A 24997-nucleotide genomic window follows, 5' to 3' on the forward strand; every position below is an offset into this window, starting at 1 on the left:
CCAAAAAAATACTGCGCTAAGCGAAACCGCGCTGATCGAGGTATTATTAGTAAGTATTTTAATGCAATGCATTCTGACAATTTGATTATATGGGTCGAGTTGCAGAAATATATGAGTGTTTGTTTACTATAAATTGATGCACATGAAGTTCTTGCAAAAAAAAAAAGAAATTAAAATGATAAAAATGAAAAATATTAGTAAGTACAGTACAAAAGATTTTTTATCAGTATGTGCATACCAAAAGAATATAAGTGAAGTATGTACTGTATTTTTATTTTGAAAAATAACTTATCAGCTTAGTTTGCACTTCTTTTCTTCTTTTTATCTGCATACATCTCTTTATAACATCGAATGTCATTTTGCAACGCCTGCCTTACTTTCATACCTCATTCGATGTTTGGATCTAGAAGAACTCTCAGCACCATTACATTTCTTCTTTCCACTCATATTTGCGTATAAAGGTGTAATGGTTTTTAAAAAAATCTGTAATAAAAATACACAGCGAAAAATATTTGTACAGCTTATGCACTGTGAACAACCTCACTGCTTGGGATCTAGACTGTTTACTAATGTATGAATGCTAGCAGAGTCCGTATATAATGGAAGTTGCGACAACAGTCAGCATGGCCTTGAATCCATAATGCATTGGACTACGTGCTGGCATTATAATACATACATACATATCAAAATACATATGTTTGAAACCGTGCTATGAGAGGTATTCCTGTATAACGAAATTTTTTTCAGTCCCAGCATAAATCCATTAAGAAATAATATTAAATGAATCTCAATGAAACGAAAAAACTAGAATGGGATTTTCACTATAACGAATATTTTTATGGCAGAATTTGCTCTTCTCTTAATTTTTTATAACGAACTGAATATTGATGCAATAAAATATCAGTTAAAATGTTTTTCAGTTCATTAGAAAACCTATATGGATCTTAAATCAGGGTGCAAGAAACCAGTAAAAAAATTTTGCACCTACTTTATTGACAATTCTGAAAGATGGAGAGATTTTAAGTATAATAATCAATGTACTGATTTGAAATAAACTAATTTTTATTAATTTTAATAAACAGTTTTATTTCTAATATCGAAATAATAAAATTTCAGTATTACAAAAAAAATTTCCTGGTCCCTTTGAATTCGTTATAATGGGATTTGACCATTTGGAGAAATCACGTGTTGATATGTTTACAATTGACTAAGTTCGTAATTTTGAGTGCGAAAGAAGTAATTTAGCAAACATAAAAAAATTGATTTTTGAGTTTATTTCACTTTATTACCCATAATAAAACAACAGATAGACAAACGGTTTTCCACATTTTGTATTCTCTATCTGATCCCTTGGTGACTTTTGTGTTGTGTACATAAATAAATTTTAACTACAGGATAGCATCAATAGTAACCAAAATAATTTAAAAGATTATTATTATTATTTAATAAAAGGGGGTACTTACCAAAACAAAAGAATTCACTTTGTCAACACCACACAAATTGAAAAACACAGAAACAGTTACGGTCAACATTTAGGGCCCATATAGTTTGCATGTGTGGTCATCAGTGTTGGTGTAGTGCAGAGCATAACATATCAACATATGTTACGATTTATGTACACGTCGAAGTTGTGAATAGATATAGGGTGCTGTTTCGCTATACAATTCAATACTAGTTTGTTTCTATATTGAAATTAAATTCGTTATTTACTGACTTTAACTGAGCTACTTTAATGAAATAGTATTATAATAAAAATTATGAATTTCGGCTCCTCCAGACGTTGGCACCCCTATGCCCTACTTACCAGGCTTACCATGTTCTGCTGGCCCTTGTAATACCACTATCCCTCATCATCCGTTCTACTGAAGAACAGACAGTTAGGAAAATGGTACCCCTTTTTCATCCAAAAAAAATTTAAAGGGTCCCAAAATCTTGGAAAAAATTACATTCTGGAGATATATTAGTGGAGATCTTCAAAGCCATTTTGACAAGGGTAATGTGATAATATATATCAGGGAAGATATATATCCTATCTGATAATATATATATATCAGAGGTAAAAGTGATAATATATATCACTTTTACCTCCCCCACATAAAACACTTAATTCATCACGTGGTCTAATAGCAGAATGGGATATTTTTCATATCCTTGAGGAAGAGATCTGCACCAAGCTTAAAAAAAAAAAAAAAAAAAAATTTAGGTGTGACAGCTGTAAAGTGAATACTAAAGCGTAAGAATGGGAATCTTATTCCTACCTGAGCTCTCATCCTTGCGTTCAATACCAGCTTCCAAGTGCCATCAAGGCAGACTCCTTAAACTGCACAGTAACAATTTATAATCCAAATCCTCCAAGGTGTTTAAGTGCCCAAAGTATAGCTACATACAAACAGCCTGTTATGGCTCTACTGCCTGAGTTTGATGTGCCAAAGACCATAAGAGCAATGAATGCTCAGCTTTGAAGCCTGTTTTTATAAATTGTCAGCAGTAGAAGGAAGAGGCAGAAATTTAGAAACAGAAAGTGGAGCTGAACATTCCCTATTAAGGAGGCCAGCAAATGTGTCCAACCAGTAAATAATGGCAAGCCCTCTTTATACCTAGAATTTTCTGGAAAGTGTACCATCAGAATACAAACAGAAATGACTACACCACCATCATAGTCCTTTATAACTCTTGCATTATTTACTAAGTTTGTTTGTTAAAATCAATTCCCCAGTTGCAAAAACAAATAGACACAGAAGTAAAAGAAGTGACAAAAAGCTCGGACTTGGAACCCTTTGATGAGGAAGAAATGGACATTGAACAATGTCTGAACAACTTTCCCAAAAAAGGATAAACCCAAGTCTGAAAAAACAAAGCCTTTCGGAAATCCACAAGCGAACTTCATTTGCCACATCTCTCAGCCCACCTGCCGAACTTTTCTATATCTTGTTGCAGTAGCATACCCTGATTATTGTCATTGACCACTTTGCCAATCTTCATATAGGTCTGATGCCTTCATCAGTATCATTAATAAATACAGAAAACAATGATGGGCTCAGTACTGCTCTAGGGGACTTTGCTAATAACATTAGTTTGTGAAGTGCTCATTGAAAAGCACTCTCTTTTCCTGCTCAACCATCCCTTTATCCATAGCAGTAACTTGCAGTTAATGCCATACTGCTTGCACCAATTTGGAGAGCATTCTTTAATGTGCAATAGTATCAAAAACTTTCTTGAAATCCAAATATATGTTATCAAAATTGTTTTATATTCAGATTTTTTTTTTTTTTAATGAAAACCTCAAACACAAGAGGTATTAGAACCTACTGTACTTAGTACCGTGCATAAGTTGGAGGTTGAGAAGATGAAAGAAGATATTTGTTTACATTAGACTTGAACTTCTGTAGGTTGTAATGTTCAGGAAATACATATGAAGGAAGGTTGTTCCAGAAAACGGCAGTTGAATGAATAAATGAGGAAGAAGAAAACTTGGTTCTGTGAGTTTGAAGTTGGACAGTAAAAGGATGTTGAATGGTTGTGGCACATGTTCAGACTGCTTTGAAAGAGAGAGCAGGAATTATAGAAGCCAATTCAGAAGAACAGCACCCATGGAAGTATCTATAGAAAAAGCATGCAGCAGAACCAGAACGTCTATGAGACAGAGAATGGAGAGACTCTGTTAGAGATGTCATTAATTAATCTAACTGTCCTCTTTTGAATGGAATCTAGATGCCTGAGAGAGGTTTTGGAGGCACCGCCTCAGATGTGGGAACCATATTCCATGGTAGGTCGAATTTGCGATTTGTACAGGGTGAACAGCTATTTGGAAGAAAAGTAACGCCGAGAGCGAAAGAGAAAACCCAATTTTTTAGACGCAGAGGAAGCAATATTTGTAATGTGCTTATGCCAAGAGAGATTAGAAGTCAGGGTAATCCTCAATAGAGATATGAGTTTTTGCCTTAGAAACTGGAGTGTCATCCATAGGAGCAGAAGAATCCTTTTTGCGAGATATAAGACAAGACTGAGTTTTAGAAGGATTGAAATCAGCTAAGTTGTCTTTGCCTCACTGGAGAATTATCTGAAGATCAGCATTTAAGGAATTGGTAGTTAATATTTGAGAAGTTTAAGCTTTTGAGCAAGGCAAGGTTTCTCAAACTGGAAGGTGGAATGTAATGTGCTATCATCAGCAAAACTATGGATAGAATTTCTGATCAATGGAAGAAGGTCATTAATATACAAGAGGAAAAGAGTGAGGGAAAGAACTGAACCTTGGGGAACACCAGCATTAGCGGAGAAGTTAGAAAACAGAGTCATCTACCATCACCTGCAGTGAGAGAGAAAACTGGGTACCCAATTACAAAAAAACAAATGCTATCTCAGTGTGAGATTTTTTGGAGGGTCTTTCTCTCTATATATTCAGCCTTGGCAACAAGAGTTGCATCCCTCCCCAAAACTCTGGTTTTTCATCCAGCAAACATGCAAATGTCATAGGGTATATGCAGTTTACATATGATATACTAATGTTTCATGGCCTTCACTGCATTGGTGGATATCCATAAAAATCTTGCCCCAACCTGAAGATGTTACTTATCATCTGAATAGGTCAGCACTTGTGATGCGCCTGAGTAACTTTGTTATTTGCTGTGTGATTTAAGCAGTTTTAAGCTGTTTTTGTGTGAGTGGTTGGGCTTATTAATGGTTGTCATAAAATATTTCTTTTCTTTTTATAGAGTTCCCCACAAAGGGAGTCCCCATTATCAATTGTACCAAAAAAGAATTCTGTACAGAAAAAACGACATTATCGTTCCCATGGAGCTGATGAATCAGATAGTACTTCTGAAGATGAATCACCAGTAAGGAAAGCTTTGGAAGGAAAGTCAAGAAATATCAGAAAGGTATGTATTGCTTTTTATAGTGAATTGAAAGTGATTGATAAAACACAACTTTAAAGACCTTGTTGCCAAAAGTAAGACCAGCATTTTATTTTCAAAAAAATGAATTTATTTGCAGTTGTAGCACTAAATTTTGAATGGTAGCTGAAATAGATTGGCTTTATCTAATATCAAGCATTTGAATATTAGTATTAAATTTGCTATTTATTCTAAATGTAAAGATTTTTGTAAATATTTTTTAGTTTCTGTGACTACAATTGTTTCTTCTTTTAGTGACTATGGACAAAGTGGAGTACTATTTATCATCATGTTCTTCAAGGTATAAACCTAAAACAATTCATGAGATGATGAATGCAGTATATAGAGAGGATTTTCCATCCGCCTCACTGTTATAGGCAGTTCAAGTGAAGACATTATGTTGAAACAAAGGCCTTGGTATTATAGAGCACCCAGCAATTGCTGTCAGGAGATTGTGAAGAAGGTAGAGAAATCACTTGTTTTGGAAGCCTGTGCTCTGTAACATTTTAATGAATTTTCTTGGGGTGCATGTAAATATTGGCTTCGTGGAAAATGTGCAAAACCATTTGTACATGCATTCTACCTGATCTATTCCTCTATTGTTGTTGCATTTACCTGAAAGCGTGTGGGCAGAATTCAAACATCAGAGCAATTTTTGAAAATGTGCAACATGACCAGAATGGTTTATAGTTCCAACTGGTGGAAACGGATAACATCTAGATTTGTCATTTTGACCCTGAAATGAAGCAACTTCCAAATAATGGACATATTCTCAATCAGAGAATCTGCTGGAAAAGGATGATACTCGTAGTGTTCTGGGACCAGTATGTTTGAACCTCATTGATTATCTTCAAAATGGCATCACAGTAATCAATCCAAGTTTCACCCTTTGTTTAAACTTGGATTGATTACTGTGATCCAGAGATAATGCCACATCACAGTCCCTACAGTAGTAGCATTGTGAAAAATCTTTCCACAAAAAATTTCAAAAGGTCATATCAGCTACCAAGATGTGCAAACTTTTTGGGATAAAGAAGGCAGTGATATTGATTACCTTCAGGATAAATCCATTGCAAGTGAATATGCTTCCTTTTTGCTGAAATATCACTAGCAGTTGAAGGCCAAACATAATGAGAAACTCCCCAGAGAGGTGCTGTTCCTGCAATGACAAAGCTTTCAATCACAGGGCTTAGGTAACCATGGAGATACTCAATAATTTGTTGCCACACCCACCTAGTTTTCAGATTAATTCTTGTTTCCTGTACTGAAAAAATATTTGAAACAAAAGTAGCACTTTAGTATGAGTAATAGTGCTATTCACGTAATTGAGGAGTAATTAGAGCAGCGTTTTTCAAACTGTGTTCCGCAAAACACTAGTGTTCTGTGAAAAATCGTAATTAATAATTAAAAAAAAATAAAATAAACAAATTTTGCATATTTGTAGCGTACACCACTTTTGTATCATTATAATATTTAACATAATTTTTTTTGGTTAATATACTGGCATAGGCTAATAATCAAATAGCCTGCGGAACACTTTATTTTGGCAGGCTTTGCATAGAGAAGTATGCGTAGAGGTAATGACACCTATGAGAAAGTAGCAATATAGTGATCTAATATGCCATTCATATGCAATTTAGCCTGGAATATGCAGGTTGAAGGAGAGGATGAAGCGAACTGATATCATAACTAAACTCATTTCCTTATAAATTTTTTTTGATAATTATTAGTATTTCAAAATATTATTACTAAAATATATGACCATAGATTTGTGGTTGGAAAAAGCAACTTTAAAACGAGAAGCAAAGTACTTCTAGTAGTGCAACTTGCTTGATGAAAACGAACACAATATTGTCACACTTCAAAGTGAGGATGAACAATTGAAGCCTTTTGTTCCCCAGAAATCCAAAATGAAAAAACAGGAACCAACTAATAAAAGACCAAAACAAAAGTATAATGACAGTTATTTGAATCTTTGCTTTACATGTGTTGGAAATAAAGATGCTCCTGATGCACAGTGCACCATATGTAATAAAATATTAGCAACAGTTCTTTGGCTCTCACTAAACTTGTGTTTTGTTGTAAGTTTTCCATGATTATGTTGCGAGATGAAAAGTGTTCTGTGACTAAAAAAGTTTGGGAAGTGTTGAATTAGAGAATAAAGATGAATATGGCTAAAACAAAAGTAATGATGAACAAGTATGCTACAGAAAGGGATATAATCATTGAAGGAGCAGTAATCGAAAAAGTGGATTCATATACAGTCGAACTTGGTTATAACAAGCATCAAGGGACCGACATATTTCCTCATTATAACCGTTACTCGCTATATCCGTAATACGGAGATGGGGAAACCCCCAGAGCCATTAAACAAAGAACACTTTATATCAGTGTTAAATCTGAGTTATATGAGCTAAATCTACCAGATATTTTTTAAAATTTTCAATAACTTGATAAAAGGACAGATTCAAAAAATGTAAGAAATATTAGAGAGAGAAAATTAATATAAGTGTATACCTACATATTATTTGTATTAATATAAACTACAATTTATTTGTCTGTGATTTAGCATTAGCATTAGTAGAGGCATACGATGCAAGAAAGCAAGCTAAAAAAAAAACCCTCCCATTTCACCCCTCCATTCGTTCCAAATGCCTGTCCAGCTCAGCCTTAAATTTATTTAGGCTATTAGCTTTCACAAAACATGGAAGCCTGTTCCACCAATCAACTACTCGCTGGCTAAAGGCAAATTTTCACATCTATTCTACAACTATCTTTCCTCAATTTGAAACTGTGCCCCCCCCCCCCCTCAGGTTGATATTGTGCTGTTAAATAGTAGCTTGCATGATCTTTAAGAATTTTTGAATAAACTAGATTTGTAGAGTTTGATATGAAAATTAATTATATGAACATAAAAGGTATGAAAGTTAGGAGAGTCAAGGAAACTTTTGGGTGTAGATTTAATGGCCAGTAATTAAATAAAGTAAACCAGGAAGTGTAAGAAACCAGTTAAACAGATTCATTTGGAGAAAAATTAAAAAAAATTAGGCAAAAAACAAAATTAGTTAAAATTTGTTTTTTAGTTAAATTTATAATTTAAATTAGTTTTTTAAATTAGCCAAAAAAAACCCAGTTATTTGAATCTTTGCTTTACATTTAATAGATGTGGTAAATGTAGAATAATTGAATAAAAATCATCAGAATTTTCAGAAATTAGAGGTTTAAGAAATATAAATTAGATAAAGTAATTTGGAAGGCTATATTACAAATGAGGAAATAAGAAAAATCTTGGTGTAACAAATATCCAGACAAAGCTAAGTGAGGCAGACTTAAGGTTCAAGGTCAGTGTTGGTATGAGCTTGTTGTGGAAAGGAATGGAGGAGGGAGATTGACTAAACAGTTGTTTGAAGCAAAAATGAATGATAATAGGCCTGGAGGCAGACCAAGAGCTTGAAGGGAGATCAGTGGTGTCAAGCAAGCATTAGAAGAAGAGGGCTTATTCAGTCTAGGGCTAAAGGTCTAACAGGAAATAGGATATCATTGAGAAATATGGTGAATGAAAGGCCGATAATCCAGGACTGATTTTTACCATCATAGTGACATGTACACCCAGTAGTATAACAGATTTGGATGATGTTGATGTAATAGTATTTCCTCCATATTCTTTTTAGCAGTCCTTTTGAGATATAAATTGGATTGTGAATTGTAATTTTATTTCTTTTTATAATTGGTCATTATTTTAAATTTATTTTAGGATGGTCGTTCAAGAACATCATCAACTTCATCATCAGGATCCTCTGGTTCAAGGTCGGTGTCTCCTCCTAGAAAACGTGGGAGTCCTTCACCATATAGCCGGAGGTAAGTTACTTCAATATTCTTATTTTCATTGTACATCAGAAGTTTATTAAAAACCCCATATCTGGAAGTAAAGTAATCTGTAATGGAAGAGGAGCCATCACTGTGGGTAGCAGTAATTTTTGCATGTTACCCAAATAATAGAAAGTTAACAGAAAATCAGGTACAACATACCTGCTAGCAGTACTGAATATGTGCTTTTGTTTAAGGTCCTCCCCCCCCAATACAATGTAGTCCTACCATCATGAGAACTGAATGTCGCCACCATTCACAGTCTATTTAAGAAGTAGGAAAAAAGGGTGTAAGTGTGGATGTTAAATTTATATTATAGATAAAGATTGAAATGAGAATAGAATCAATTCTATACATTATTTGTTATATATTTATATGATTACCTAGGTTTAAAAATTATAATTTATCTATTGCATTGTATTGTATTAAATTAAGGTGCCAGTTTCCACATTTTTGTGACATCTGAAAGTTCATAAACTTGATGTTCCTCTTCATCTAAGATGCCTATTTTGGTTCCAGACTGAAATTCTTTGTACTGTTTTGTCATGTAAACACAATATGTAGTTAAGCGCAGCCAAGAAATATTGTTTGGCTTATTCAGAAGCATAGCTTTCAAGATAATAAAATTATGGTTTTGTGTGATTTGGTTGCTCTGCTCCTGCCCAGTTATTAAGGGCAGCAACTTTTACTCTGGAATTCTAATTTACCATTACAAAACTACCGTTTGAAGAATGTAGGCAAGGCCTGTGCTCCACTTCAGGCTATCCGGTAGTCACTGTCTTTCAGACAGTACTATATCAGGACAGATATTTCTCCCTTGAGTGTACACACAGCAGAGCTGCACACTATAGGATTAGCCTTGGACCACACAGAAGCTCACAACTATCAAAGGTGTGTAGCAATTCATTCAGCATATATCATCAATAAATTATAGTCTTCATCCGGTCCTGTCCTCAGTTTAGCAGAAGTTATATTCCCTTTTTGAATATGTATATGACATTTGCTTCTGCTGGATTCCAGGTCACTTTGGATTCAGAGGGAATGAACTGGTTGATGTTGCAGCTAGATTAGTCCAACCACAGGCTAATCAACATTAATCCTCTATGATAGATAGGCCAATAACAGATTACTTTCCTATGACAAGAGGCATGGCATGCAAAGCCCACCAATACATTATATTAGATTAAGCTTCTAATCAAATTCTAGCAGCGCAGTCTGCATAGGAATTATAGAAGAGGAAGTTGTTCTTGTTCCATTCTGCATGGGACATGGTTATGAAGGTCACTCAAAGAGTTATCTACCTTGATAATAAAGAAACAGCACATCCTTATTTATTTATTTTTTCCCTTGCTATATATCCCCTTGTGTTCTCTTGTCCATATATGACCTCCATTTTGAGGGCAAAGAGGAATACTTGAAAAAGAAGTCTTCATTCTGGTCTCTGGAAAACCCACTTACGACTTCCTTTGAAATGGTCATTAGCTACAATTGATGAACTCACTGGAGGTTAGATCTGGAATGTGGGGTAGATAGATTAACTCCTGGAAAATCTCTTAGAGTAGCAATTGTTTTATGGGACTGTCCAGCAGCAGCAGCATCATCATGGAAGAAGCAGGGCATCTCGTGTCAACTTTCCTCTTCTCTGTTCTTTGTTGCTCCCTCTTAATTTTTTCACAGCAGCATAGGCAGTCTCCAGTGATTGTTTTCTTATGTGACATATAGCCTACCAAAAGAATTCCTTTCATATTCCAAAAAAATGGTAGTCATAGTCTTTTTGGATTAGAAGCTTGAGTCCTGGGAAGTGTTAATCCAAGGTGTTTCCAATGCATGGACTCCTCTTTCATTTCTGGATCTCAGTGATGAATCCATGATTCATCACCATTTACAGTTCTTGAAAGAAATTCTTGTGGATCTGCATTGTGATTGTGTAAATTTTCCTCACAAATTTGAGCTCTGCATCGTTTCTGAATGTTGGTATTCTTGATGCCCAGAAACAACTCACCTTTTACATGGCAGTGTTCATGTAGGAAGGTCAGTACTGACCTGACCTCCCCCCCCCCCCACCAGAAATCTTATATTCTTTGGCAGTTGCTGACACTTCAATATCTATCCTGCATAACAAGTCTTCAGTTTTTTAGGACATTTTTGGAGTTATCACTTTTGTTGGTCACCTTCTGGATTCTTGACCCCATATAAACTGCAGCATCGTCATATATAGCTTTCATGCATTCATGAAAAACTTTTGGCTCATTCCTTTCTTTTTTGAAAAATCTGATGCTCACCTGATACTCCAATTTTGTAACATCTATGTTTTCCCTTGGGTTAGCTATTTTAAATATATTCTGTTCTTCTGTACTTCACTGTATTGGATCTGTGCAGGTAACATATAGTCATTTATGAGAGTATGATAAAACTACAATTTTTTATATATCAGGTATATTTATAGCATGGTAGATAACTTATTGAATGCACCTCGATACCTTATATATTTTTTGATGTGTAAACATCTTTGGCGGCACCTATTAAATTTTGGGTGGTAGTAAAATCAATTTGCCACCATTTTGCAATGCGGAAATGACGTCATTTCTGTTTCATAACAATGGGAGGTGATCTTAGATGTGCTAAAATCTGTCATAAACCAGCTAGTAGCAGAAAAACATTTAAAAAAGACATTGTGCTTCTTGAAAGGGTCCAAAGACGGGTAACTTGCCTGGTGAGATCGGCAGAAGGGCGTCAATATGAGGAAAGACTTTGAATACGTGGGTTGCAGAGCTTGGAAACTAGACACCTTAGAGGAGACTTGATTGAGGTGTTTAAGGCTCTGAGAGGCATAAAAGAAAATGAATGAGGATGAAATTTTCATAGTTATAAATGATTCTAGAACAAGGGGTCATAATTTCAAGTTGAGGGTGAGAGGGTGTTAAGACTGGATTGCAGGAAGTTTTCTTTTAGCCAGCGAGTTATAAATTACTGGAATAAGTTACCTACATGGGTAGTAGAGGCTGAAATTTTGGGGATATTCAAAGATCAACTGGATAATTACCTATTTGAGGAGGGAAACACATAGGTTGTCCATTTCCTTTTCTCTGATTAATTATGATTAATTTTTAATTCTTGTTATTATTCTATTTTTATTCTTATTATTTTATTTTATTTTATTATTATTGTTTTTTTTTTTTTTTTGGCTGGTGCAGCCTAAGCCATAGGCTTCCTTGCACCATGTGGCCATTACTAATACTATAAATATGGATCTTTACTGATCCTCCATTTTTTTATATAATTTTTCTGATATCAAAGAAATATATATTATGTGTAGTTGTAAACATATCTTAGCGTGATTGAGTATGTGATTATTATAATTAAGGAAAGAGGAACTTCATTGAAATGCATCATTTCCGTTTCATAACAATGTGAGGTGATCTTAGATGTGCTCAAATCTGTCATAAACCAGCTAGTTGTGGAAAAACAGATTCAGGGCATACCACTTAGGTGGCTTTGGGCTAACCATTGCCACCCTGGGGCAGAAACCTTTTGGTAACCGGAGAAATGGTTATCTTGCAAAATTTAAAGTAAAGCAAAAGATCATGGGAGGTGATCTTGGGATGTGCTCAGAGCTGGCATGAACCAGCTGGTTGCAGAAAAAAAGAAAGGCAAAAGGAATGGAGTCGGGAGAGGAGATCGCGCATCAGATCATGGGAAGTGATCTTGAATGTGCTCAGAGCTGGCATAAACCAACTGGTTACAGAAAAAAGTTTATGATTCGAGACATACCACTGAGGTGGCTTTGGGCTAACCATTGCCACCCATGGCAGAAACCTTTTTGATAACTGGAGAAATGGATATCTTGCAAAATTTAAAGTAAAGCAAAGGGTCACGGGAGGTGATCTTGGATTCCAGTAAGGGCAGCCTTACTGTTACAGTACCCTTCTGTATTACTGAAGTGGATGTATATTTCCATCAAGAGGCGAATCATAAATATTTTTCCGCAACCAGCTGGGCTGGTCGAGAATATTTGAATCGATTTGTGATTGGGAGATAAAAGACTCCAAATTACATGTATGAGTAGAATCTTTTGCTTGTCATTGGCCATTCTCATTACGTTGCAGAAGTCCTTATTGGTCATCAAGTTTTTGTGTTTCTTTCCAGTTGCACTGAGTCGGTTGAACATGGTGAGCTTTAGATCCTCATTCGTCTTCCTGTTTGGATGAGTGTAAAAGTTTCAAAAGGGATCTTCTTCTCACAGCTGCGTTATAAGGCTATGCAGATCATTACCACATGCTTCGTCAGGGTCACCACTGTCATCTTACATATTTCTCTTGATTAGACCGAGGTTCGAGCCCGTCGCCACCAAATACGGAGGATGCGGAAAGGTCAGGGAATGACCACCGCATATCCCGGAGCAATATGGCCTTAGTTGCTAATGCTCCTAAAAACTAAACAACAACAACAACTTACATATTTCAATCGTTTTGTGAATGTCCAAGTCCGATTCATACAATTTATGATCTAGTATGAGCTCTACAATGTCGTCGTAGATCTTGACATATTTCATCTCTGACAGTATCTCTGTTTCCTCATTGTGAAATGGAATGTGCAGCGTTACCATCTCACACTTGTACTTGTTGAGATCCTGAGCCAAGTCATAGTTGTGATGGAGTATTATGCGTGGATACTGTTGTTTGTTGCAGAATTCGTAGTGCTGCATGTGTAATTTGCATCAAAGCATGACAGAATAACTTGATGGATACAAGCAAATCAGTAATTAGGCTATGGGTCTACCCTCTTCCAAATGTTGATTCGCTAGAGTAACCAGCGGGCCTGAGCATAAATTACATCGTTTGTGATTTCGGTTCTATCTGTTCGAAAATTAATAGGTGTTGTCAAAGATGTTTACCTATAAAACATCTTTCGTGCGTACAGGGTACATGCACGATTTTTTTTTTTCCCTGCACTGTGCTGATTCCCACCTGTATGTGTGAGAACTGCTAAACCATTTTAACAATCCGTTTTATTTTATTTCAATGCCTTCTCTTTAGCAGAGACCGTCGTTCATGTTCAACTCAGGGGTCACCCATTTTTTACTTTTTAAAAATAATATTTTTGGGAAGAAAGCCTTAAACTGTGTAAAGTTCAAGCTATTATTAGGACATTTGCATTATCACTATATAGTTGAATTTTTTTAGAGAAACTGAAGTTTGTACGTTGGCCTCATTATTGTAACATCTCATATTGTGAAGTTATTCACGAGTTACCCCCTTATACTTTAAATGCTGTCTGAGTGGTGGTACTCAACTGAAAATAAGTAACAGTAGTTTTCTCTAATGGGGAAGTGTTACTTATTTGAAATATAAGGAGGGCAACTTGTGAAGGATTTCACAATATGAGATGTTACAGTAATAATGTCGATGTACAAACTTCAGTTTGTCTAACAAAATTGCCAGATGTTACCAGAATAGTTGAGGTGGAAAACAATTTTAGAACAGTCACTATATCAAATAAAATGAGTGGGATATGACTTGATCAGGTAATTTATTTTAAATGTGTAGTATTCTGTGCATACTCCCAGCCTTCTCAGGTTATGTGAAATTCCTTCAATACTGAGCACTGAAGAAATGAGATAGTGGCTGAGAGAGTGAACAAGAATAAATCTGCCTTTTTTCATAGCTGATTTCAGTAAGCCTGCCGTGATATCCTTGAAAGAATCTAATCAGGTAGATCTAGAGACCTCAGGTAGACCAAGAAAATGGAAAGAAAATTTGTTTTCAAATTTTCTGTGGGAATATAGGTTCACTTGTGAGTATAGGGTTACAGAGTCATTCTGTGTGGTTTCCTCTGTACCAACTGTAATAGTGTATTGCTGCATATTACTGCACTGACATATGATTAGTTTATCATTGTTGTGCCAAGCTTCTCTATAAATAACATTATTCTAAATTTAAATAGCCAGAAAAATTAGAAATACTGCTATCAGTGAAGGAGGGATATCTTTCCAATAGATTTAGTATTGTTTGTACACTGGTGTGCAAAACTTAAGGACCAGTCAGGTTTTCACCTGTAGCTTCTCATAGGAGTGGCCTGGATATGGGAAAAGCATAACAAAGGGACCTCATGAGGTATAGAAATGATGAAGGAAACAACACCGACACAACGACGGAAACAAAACGGTACAGAGGGGAAAATGGCAACGTATCACTGGCTGCCATAATCCAGATGCACCACTGCCAAAGATGGAACAAAGGGAAGAGGTGGTCCTCAGTAGGAGATATGGTCACCCCTAATGTCGCACCGCCTGTCCATACTTAGAACCCAGGTGGGCAGGAGCAGCAGTGCGTAGCACACGCTTCTTGATTAGACCGGGGTTCGAGCCTGTGAACACCAAATATGGGGAATGCGGAAAGGTCAGGGAATGACCACCGCATATCCCCGGAGCAATATGGCCTTAGTTAGCATTAGCATTAGCATTAGTAGAGGCATACGATGCAAGAAAGCAAGCTTATTCAGCATCAGCCCAAAAAAAAAAAAAAAAAAAAAACCCTCTCCCATTTCACCCCTCCGTTCGTTCGAAATACCTGTCCAGTTGAGCTTTAAATTTGTTTAGGCTATCAACTTCAACAACAAGTGATGGAAGTCGGTTCCACCAACCAACCACCCGCTGGCCAAAGGCAAATTTCCGCACATCTATCCGACATCCGTCCTTCCTCAATTTGAATTTATGCCCTCTGAGGTGATTATTCTGAGAAAGATGAAGAATCCCATTGGCATTGAGCATGCTCAAACCATTCAAGGCCTTATACACCTCTATCAGATCACCTCGCCGGTGCCTAGTCTCCAGACTCTGTAATTTGCAAAACTTAAGCCTTTCTTCGTAAGAGCAACCCTTTGTTCCATTTACTAATCTTGTTGCCCTTCTCTGTACCCATTCCAGCAGCTCTACATCCTTCTTGAAATGAGGCCTCCAGACCTGTATACAGTACTCAAGATGTGGCCTAACCATTGCCTTATACAAGGGAATAATCACCTCCTTATCCCTGCTAGAAAAATTCCTGTATATCATTGACAAGACACCATGAGCTACTCTTGCAGCTCGTCTGCACTGCTCAGAGAACTTCATATCTCCCTGCACAATTACCCCCAGGTCCTTTTCATTCTCCACCACTGTCAGTGTGGTACCGCAGAGTTGATACGTTGCTCTGGGGTTACTGTTTCCCATATGCAGTACTTTACATTTGTCAATGTTAAACTTCATTTGCCACCTCTCAGCCCATCTGTTCAACCTTTCCAGATCCTGTTGCAGCAGCATAGCGTCAGTAGTGTCCTTGACGACCCTGCCAACCTTTGTATCATCTGCAAACTTGGACATTAAACTTGATATCCCATCATCAATATCATTCATAAACACCAAAACAACAACGGACCCAACACTGAACCTTGAGGAACTCCACTAATAACATTAGTCCACGTTGAGCAGTGTCCATTGATTACCACTCTCTGTCTTCTGCCACTCAACCATCCCCTTATCCATAGCAGCAATTTGCCTCCAATGCCACACTGCTCCAATTTGTGCAGCAGTCTTCCATGTGCAACAGTATCAAAAGCCTTTCTAAGATCCAAATATATAATATCAAAGTTATTCCCTGCATCCAGTTCTTTTGTGACTACAGCATAGTATCCAATCAAATTGGTCAGGCAAGACCTGCCCTTAACAAAACCATGCTGCATCTGAGCTATAACTGAATTCTTGTCTAGATGATCCTGCAGTGCTTCTTTTACCAGTGCCTCCATTAATTTACCTGGAACAGAAGTTAAACTAACAGGTCTATAATTACTTGTGTCAGCCTTTGATCCTCCTTTGTGAATTGGGGTTACATTTGCACATCTCCAGTCTATGGGTACCTCCCCTGAGTTCAAAGAAGCTCTCATAATTATGGCTAGGGGTTTGCATACTTCCTTTGCTGCCTCCTTTAATATAACTGGATAGATCCCATCCACCCCAGGTGCCTTTTTTATGTTTATCCTCAACAATCTCTCCTCCACTTTCCTCTCAGTTATTACAAAATCATCCAGCTCACTGCCAATGTTTACTTTACCTACATCATTCTCCTTCCTGAATAACTCCTCATGCGTGAATGTAGATGCAAAATACTCGTTTAGATTGTTAGCCACCTGAGCAGGATCCTCAACTGTTGAACCATCAATATCCAGTGGACCAATCTGATTCATCCCTTTCCTTCTCGAGTTCAAGTATGTAAAGAACTCTTTTCTGTTTTTCTTTGCATCCTTTGCCAAGGATTTTTCGTAGTCTGCCTTTGCCTGCCTAATCTCCTTTGTGACTTGGTTACAGACCAACTTATATCTATCATAGGCTTCCATGTCACCCATTAATTTATATGTATCCCATGCATTTTTCTTCTCTGCCACATGTCTCATTAGTTCATCTGACAACCATTTAGGCCTAAACCTTGAACAATATTTCTTAGTTGGTATGTAAAGCCTGGTAGCCTCCAAGATTAGTTCCTTGAATGCTTCCCATTTTGAGTTTGCTGTTGGTAACATCATCAGTTGGTCCCACTGTATAGAATTTAAATACTGTCTCAGACCATCATAGTCGCCTTTACGAAAACAAAAACCCTTCCCTTTACCTCTGATGGTAGTTACCTCCTTGAGTAAATCCCACTTCAACACACTGTGATCACTGCCACCTAGTGGTTCATTTATCTGCAGGTTCTTAATGCATGAAGAGTCACTACTGATAATCAGATCAAGAGTATTGCTCCCTCTTGTTGCCTCACGAACATGCTGGTGTAGAAAACAATCATCCAATAAATCCACAAAAGCCTTGCTAGTGTGCGAGTGACCAACCCACAAATTCCAGTCAATATCTGGGAAATTAAAATCCCCCATTATAAGACTCTCTGATTTACTGGCCCACTCTATTTCCCTGTACAATATCTTATTATACTCATCAGAGTCATTAGGCCTATAGCACACTCCTACTCTCAATTTTGATTTCCCTATGCTTATGTCACACCAAACTGATTCGGCACTGCCCTGTCCATCGATGTCGACTGGCTTCACTTCCTTGGACTTTATGTGTTTCTTAATTAATAGCATAACCCCTCCTCCCCTCCTGTCCTGTCTATCCTTTCTATACACATTGTATTCCCCAAATTCCAGTTCCGCATTACTTATATCTGTGTGACACCACGTCTCTGATATCCCAACAATATCTGCCTTTGATGTTTTGAGCAATACCTCAAATTCATCAAATTTATTTACCAAACTCCTAGCATTGGTGTACAAAAGCATTGGTGTGAACACCAAATATGGGGAATGCGGAAAGGTCAGGGAATGACCACCGCATATCCCCGGAGCAATATGGCCTTAGTTGCTAATGCTCCTAAAAAAAACCAAACAACAAACAAACATAATTAGAACAATGTTGTTGATAAGTTCTTGCGGTAACATTGTCCATTCCTCTGTTAGCGGCAGGTTCAGCCGATGAACATTTTCTGGTGGGTGTGGACGTGCCACTAGGCGTCCCCCCAGGGCGTCCCATATGTGTTCGATGGGATTTAGATCGGTGGGAAATGGGTAGGCCAATCCATACGAACGATGTTCTCATTTTCCAAAAGCATATCAACAGCTGCAGTGTGATGGGATGTGGTGTTATCATCCATAAACACGAACTCGGGGCCAATGGCACCTTGAAACAGATGCACATGGGGAAGGATTACCTTAGTACAGTAGCATGCACTGGTTATAGCACCGCCTTCCAGTATCTGGAGTTGTGTACGTCCATCCAAGATAATGCCTCCCCAGACGAGAACACCTCAACTGCCATATTGATCCCTTTCAGTGATGTTTGCTCGGTGATACAGTGTGCCAACCTCTCGGCAGATTAGCTGATGTCCAGAATCGCCGCTGAGACTGAATCTACTCTCATCAGTAAAGAGTACATTACCCCATTGCTCTGCTGTCCAGTCCTTGTGTTCAATGCACTACTGTAAATGGTGCCTCCAATGGGCAGGTGTTAAAGGGACACAGCGTACTGGCCATCGGGCAAACGGTCCATCTTTGTAGTGTCACCTGGCCACAGTAAACCGCATATATCCTGCGTCCTGTGCAGCTGGTTTGCAATGGATCCTGCTGTCTGGTGTCGGTCCCTCTTGGCCTGTAGGAGTATATAGCGGTCATCATTGGGCATTGCTTTTTTGTGGATGACCACCACTGGTCTTTCGAACAGCTGTGCCTGTTGTTCTGAGGGCCAACCACGCACATGAGACGATGCTATTGGCGATACTGAACTCTGCAGCCACACTCCTCGCACTTCAAGCTTCCCAATCATTCGACCCTAGGTAAAGTCATCCAGATGTTAACTACTGGCCATTTCATTGTCTGTAGCACTGCATGAAACCAATTGAATGTCTGTAACAATTGTGCTCACCATTCGGTAATTTGCACATAACTGCTGCTTTTATCTGTTTATGTGAGCCCTTTCATCAGAATTCAAATTTTCATCTTTCTACTGAACGGCCACAGTTATGCAAATCGCCGCAGGCTCTTTCGTTTGATTTTGTGGTTGTAGCCTTTAGAAATAGTGTTGGTTCTTAAGTTTTGCACACCAGTGTATATTTATTTGTTCATCCTTTTTATATATTTTATCACTTGTAATTATTTTTATCTGTTTTTTTTAATAGTTTGAATATTAATCTTAATTTATTAAACACATTAAAAGCAGTCATTTCATGTCTAGTGTAGTGACGTCCAACTGAAAAAATTTTCTGTTTGTACTCCAGGACAACCACATAAAAGTCAGTCTAGTTCACACAAGATAGAGAGAATACAAGAGCATTACTGTATTAAACAGTCTTATGGATTTTAACCATAAGACTGTTTAATATAACTGTGCAACACATGGACGGTTAACCATTTTAACCGTCCATGTGTTGCACGGTCTTTTGAATCACCCTTTAGTAACTTACAATGCCACTTTCAATCTGTGGTATGCAGTGATCATTCATGTGGTACTGCATCGAAAGCTTTAATTATAATTATATTTTAATTCTTATTAGTGGGCTCTGCCCCTGCTTGCTTTGCTTGCCAACCCCCGTGCATGCTTTTCTATGTAAAATGTAGAGGTATAATGGAGTAAACCAAATCTTTTCTATGTAAAAGACACACTCCTTGAAACGCACTTGTCGATATCTAATCAGGAAATCACCTATGTAATTATTTACCTGTGCATTTTTAGTGGCGCAATTGCCCTGTCCTCTTCTCCCATTGGCTCAAATAAATATCACTAGGAGGGAAACTTTTTTAATGTATAGAGTGATATAATTTGTTTCTTATTCCTGAAAGTAGATCATGAGCCATGATCTAATTTTTCTCATCACTGATCTAACGGATATTACGAATTTCACAAACATACATAAAAGTAATTAGTGTTATATAATTTGTTACTGTTTCATTTTATCTAATGTTAAATCCAAATTTTTAACAAGGATTTCCCCAAGAAGAAGAAGTCCAAATGCTCGGAGGAGAGGTCCTCCACAGCGATCTCCTCCACCACCTGCTAGAAGACGCCGATCACCATCCCCTGAAAGGGCAAGACGAATGCATTCGCCATCTTTAGATAGGCATAGATGGAGATCATATTCTAGAGAAAGGTACAGGTCCCCACCAAGAGAGCGCGATTATGATCGCGATAGAGAAAGATTAGATAGAAACAGGATCAATAGAGAAAGAGGCTATAATGAAAGAGATCGATACCGAGAAATGGAAAAGAGAAGACTATCACCAGTTGATAGAAGAACGGGTAAGTATATTATGGTTTACTTTTATTAACAAATTGGCAAGTAGGAATTAATAATCTCTGAAATATCAGAATATTGGTCTTTGGGTATTTTATTGCTTGTAGGCAAACACATCATAGTTCAGTGAATTTGCATCTTGTCTTCCTTTAAGAATCCATCCATCCATCTCTCTCTCTCTCTCTCTCTCTCTCTCTCTCTCTCTCTCTCTCTCTCTCTCTCTCTCTCTCTCTCTCTCTCTCTCATGCTGGGTTGATATGGTTCACAACTTATTCATAATTAGTGTTGCTGGAAATCCTAAAAATGTTAAAAATTATTTCATGGCATGACGGATCATTAATTTTTTTTTTTTTTTTTTTTTTTAACACCCTGCTGGATTTTGTACTAAAGAAATTCCACCAAAAGGTGGAATTTCTTTAGTACAAAACTCTGGCGGTGCCCCAATTATCTTGCATATATCAAAGGATTACAATGCTAAATATTCATTTTTCTTTGCTGTTTGGTATACCTGTGATTAAGCAGTACAATTATATGAACTAACTGGGATTGATAATTTTTCATAATCAATTTATTATGTACACTGAGTGGACAGAGATCATGGGATACCTACCTAGTAACAGGTAAGCCCACCTTTTGCCCGGATAAGGGCAGTCACACGGCGAGGTATTCAATCTACTAGTTCACAAAAGCATTCCACAGGTATTTCCATCCATGCTTGCTGCACCGCTGTCCATAATTTCATTGCATTCCTGGGTAGAGGATACAAAGCTTGAATGGACCTTCCCACACCATCCCAAAGATGCTCCACAGAGTTCATGTGTATGAAGAGGCCATTCCATAGTGGTAAAATCTGCAGAATAAAATAAAAATAAATAAATTTTCTGTTTATACTCCGGCACGACAACCAAGTCAGTAGAGTTTTTACAATAAATCGCCAATACAAATATTTATCGTATTTAGTAGTCACGGGCTTGAACCCCAGTCCACTCAATTAACACGTGCTATGCACTCTTGCTCCCGACCACTGGGCTATATCAGGCCTTTTTTTGCAAATGCAATAACATTGAGTTTACTACCTGTTTATAATTAGATGCCCTAACAGAAAAGCCCAATAAACCGGAAAGTGCAAATTGTTTTCTGGTCATGACCTCCAGAAATGTGTTTTAGAAAAATATCACAAAGCCGTTCAAAAATTGGTTCTTATAACAGAACATGTGATAATGATGAATGTGTAGTGCATTTTAATGATTTCAATTGGTAACTAATACAATTTACACTATAAAAACGACCTTTTAGAATGTTCTTCGAACCACATTCTAGTCACCACGACTCTGTGGTGAGGTACATTGTGCTGCTGGAAGGGTCCATTGCCCTGTGGGTACATGATGATATGAAGATTGTCTGCAAGGATGGACACGTAACCTGGACCGTTCAGAGATGCCTCTTGATGTACCAGAGATCCCAACGTGTACCAGTTGAACACGCCACAGACCATTACCGACCATCCACTTGTCCGAAAAGTTCCTTGTTGACATTACGGGTGCATAGCTTTGTGTCATTTCCGCCAGATGCACACCCTCCTGTCTGCTCAAAATAACTGGAACGTGACTCATTGGACCAGGAGATCTGTCTCCAATCATCCAATACCAGGAATCAGGTATCCTATGAATTCTGTCCTTTCAGGGTATAATTTATATTTGGGCAAAAGAATGTCGGTTCAGTGCCGACATTCTTTCGCCCAGTTGAGGCGTAGAGTCCTATGTCATGGCGTTAGCAATGATGAGACTGGTGGGTCGGTGGTTCCCATAACCTATTGTGGCTAATGATCACCTGGTGGTCTTGGCAGAGACGTTTCTGGCACCTCCCTCATTGAAGCCAGTGGTGATTTGTGCCACCATCGCTCTCCAGTTGGCTGAAAAAATTCAACACAGACATCGATGGCCACGTTCATCCACCACCTTTCTCCACCCACAGTGCTGTCCACGATGAGATATCATTCTGGAAATGGCATATTCCCGATACACTTTTGATACTGTCAAATGGGGTTAGTGCAATTTCTGTACCACCTCCACGATAGAGTGACCCATACGTTGGGCACCTACTATCATCCCTCTTTCAAAGTTGGTTAACTCACAACATTTATCCATACTGACATCGAATTACAGTCTACGTGAATGCAGTGTACCTATATACCTGCCAAGCAGTGGATTTGTCCACTAGCGAGAGGGGTGACAGTGTTGCACTGTCCAGGAATCGGGTATCCTATGAATTCTCTCCTTTCAGGGTATAATTTATATTTGGGTAAAGAATAGTAATTTTAAATTGTTTTTTTTTTTTTTTTTTTTTTTTACGTTTTAAATTGTTGATTTTCCTGTTCTGTTTGTTTTCAAATGGTTCACACCTTTCTTACATTTAAAGAGTATCAGCTTGTCACTGTCATTGCATAATTTAAATTGCGTAGTATAATTTATCATCATCATCAAAATCTTTTATACCCAATGGGTGTGCTGATCACTGATAGTTGTACTATGATAGTACTATCAGCCTATTTACCCTTATGATTTTCTGTTAGTTCTTTGGCCATGGTCACAGTGAGCTCGTTTTCTTCTGTTTATTTCACTCCATCGATCTACCTCATCTTCCACTTTGTTTGCCCATCAGCTTACAATATATCTGAAACCTACAAAAACCAGAAAAATATAAACACAGTTATTGTTTGCATTTCTGAGCATTATTGTAACCCAAGTTCTCATAAGAACAACGTTTTGTTCATTGGCATATAGAGTTTCATCAAATATCTTTTCCAGGATGCTTGATATTATGGAAGCAATTCAAGAATCAATTTCACCTATGCTTGCAACTGCTATTATTATTAGTCTGCATATTTCTCCAAATTAGCAGTTTTCCAACCTGCCTAACACTGCCTCGATGCACAATCAAATATTCTTGCACCCCTTCTGCTTGTGTGTATCTCATCTGTGTAAAATCAGTCCCTTTTGTTAACAAATGCAGACTGTACTTAGAAAAATTTTACCCTGTGAGCCTTGTACAATCTCTCTCCTGAACTGATTGACAGGGCACGCATTGCCTGCTCTCTCTTAATCATGCCTGTGCAAAATTTCAGGCACTTTTTCTGATTTACCCTTAAACACTGGCTTTTTCTTAACAGTGCTTCACATCTGTAAGTAAATCCTCAGATTGCCTATGTTTAATATCATTAATACCAACATATATGAGGACTGTTCAATAAAAAATGTTTTTTTTTTTCCCTTTCTTTTCACAGCATGCCTTTATTAATCCTTATGTTGATGACTGTTTTGAAAGTGTTCCCCATTTGATGAAATGCACATACTGACATTTCTGCTACTCTTCAAAAATATGGGGGAAAGCTATTTTGTGACATGCATTTGAGAATCATCTCTGATGTCTTTACAACTTCTTCTGACAACTGTAAACATTTTCCTCACAGCCCTTTCTTTAAATTGGGGGGTGGGGGAATTGCAGAATGCAATGTCGGGGCTGTAGGGTTGATGATGAATACATTTGACATTAATGCTGGCGAAGCACTCAGTGACAGCATGAATGTGCGGTTTCATGTTGTGATACAGCATCCATCCACCTAAATGCAGTTGTGGTTTTTTGCGACAAATGTGATGCCGCAAAGTGTGCAATACAGTTCTGTGGTAAAGTCCCATAACAGTCGCATGACACGGCACATGTTGGTAGACCATTCCTTGAATGTCGAGAGAGATGACCATACTTTTCCTGCAGAAGCCACAACTTTTGCTTTTTTTGGTGTTGACAATGACATAGTCTTCCAAACAGAGCTTTGTTGCTTCCACTCTGGGTCGAAATGAGGCCATGTCTCATCTGCTGTCATCACTTTGTGCAGAACCTCACCATCTTTAGTAGCCACCTTGTGAAGCTCCTGACAAACATCCATGCAAACTTGCTGTTGCTCAGGTGTGAGTAATCTTGAACCTAGCATGCACAAACATGTGTGTCATATGTAAATATGCAAATAGTCGTGGAGAATAAATACCGTGTGTGCTTCCTACTGATATTTTCAACAACTCTGCCAGTTGCATTAATGTTATGCATTAATGATCTTTCATGATTACAGAAGCAGTGTTTATGGTTTCTGTGGTGACAGCAGTGGTTGGAGCTCCATGACTGCTGATCTGATGGATCTGATTTTTTGTGATTGAATCATGTCCATCTTTAACTATTCTAAACTGCATGTGAGCTGTACTGTATGGAAGTGTAGGTTACCATAAACTTCTTTTAACATTTCATACCCTTCAGCTGCGGTTTTACTGAGACGGAAACAAAATTTGAGAGCATATAGTGTTCCTTATGTGTCACGTCCATTGTTATGTAGGCGAAACTGAATAGGCATAAACTTAACCAACCATCAAATTAACACCA

At 37.6% G+C, this 24997-nt stretch overlaps 1 protein-coding gene across 8 annotated transcripts in view; it reads left to right on the forward strand.

The window, feature by feature from the left end:
• LOC150081336 (uncharacterized) overlaps positions 1-24997 on the forward strand; it is a 290310-nt gene that overhangs the window by 216514 nt on the left and 48799 nt on the right. For all 8 annotated transcript variants that reach the window (XM_090379683.1, XM_090379684.1, XM_090379685.1 and 5 more), the window contains 3 exons: positions 4713-4877; positions 8647-8750; positions 20261-20574. In XM_090379683.1, coding sequence (XP_090235809.1) covers positions 4713-4877; positions 8647-8750; positions 20261-20574 — 583 coding nt within the window. The remainder of the gene's footprint in view (positions 1-4712; positions 4878-8646; positions 8751-20260; positions 20575-24997) is intronic.

The sequence above is a fragment of the Mastigoproctus giganteus genome, chromosome 8 (genome assembly GCF_048544385.1).
Source record: "Mastigoproctus giganteus isolate SK-2022 chromosome 8, ASM4854438v1, whole genome shotgun sequence".
NCBI classification, from domain to species: Eukaryota; Metazoa; Arthropoda; class Arachnida; order Uropygi; family Thelyphonidae; genus Mastigoproctus; species Mastigoproctus giganteus.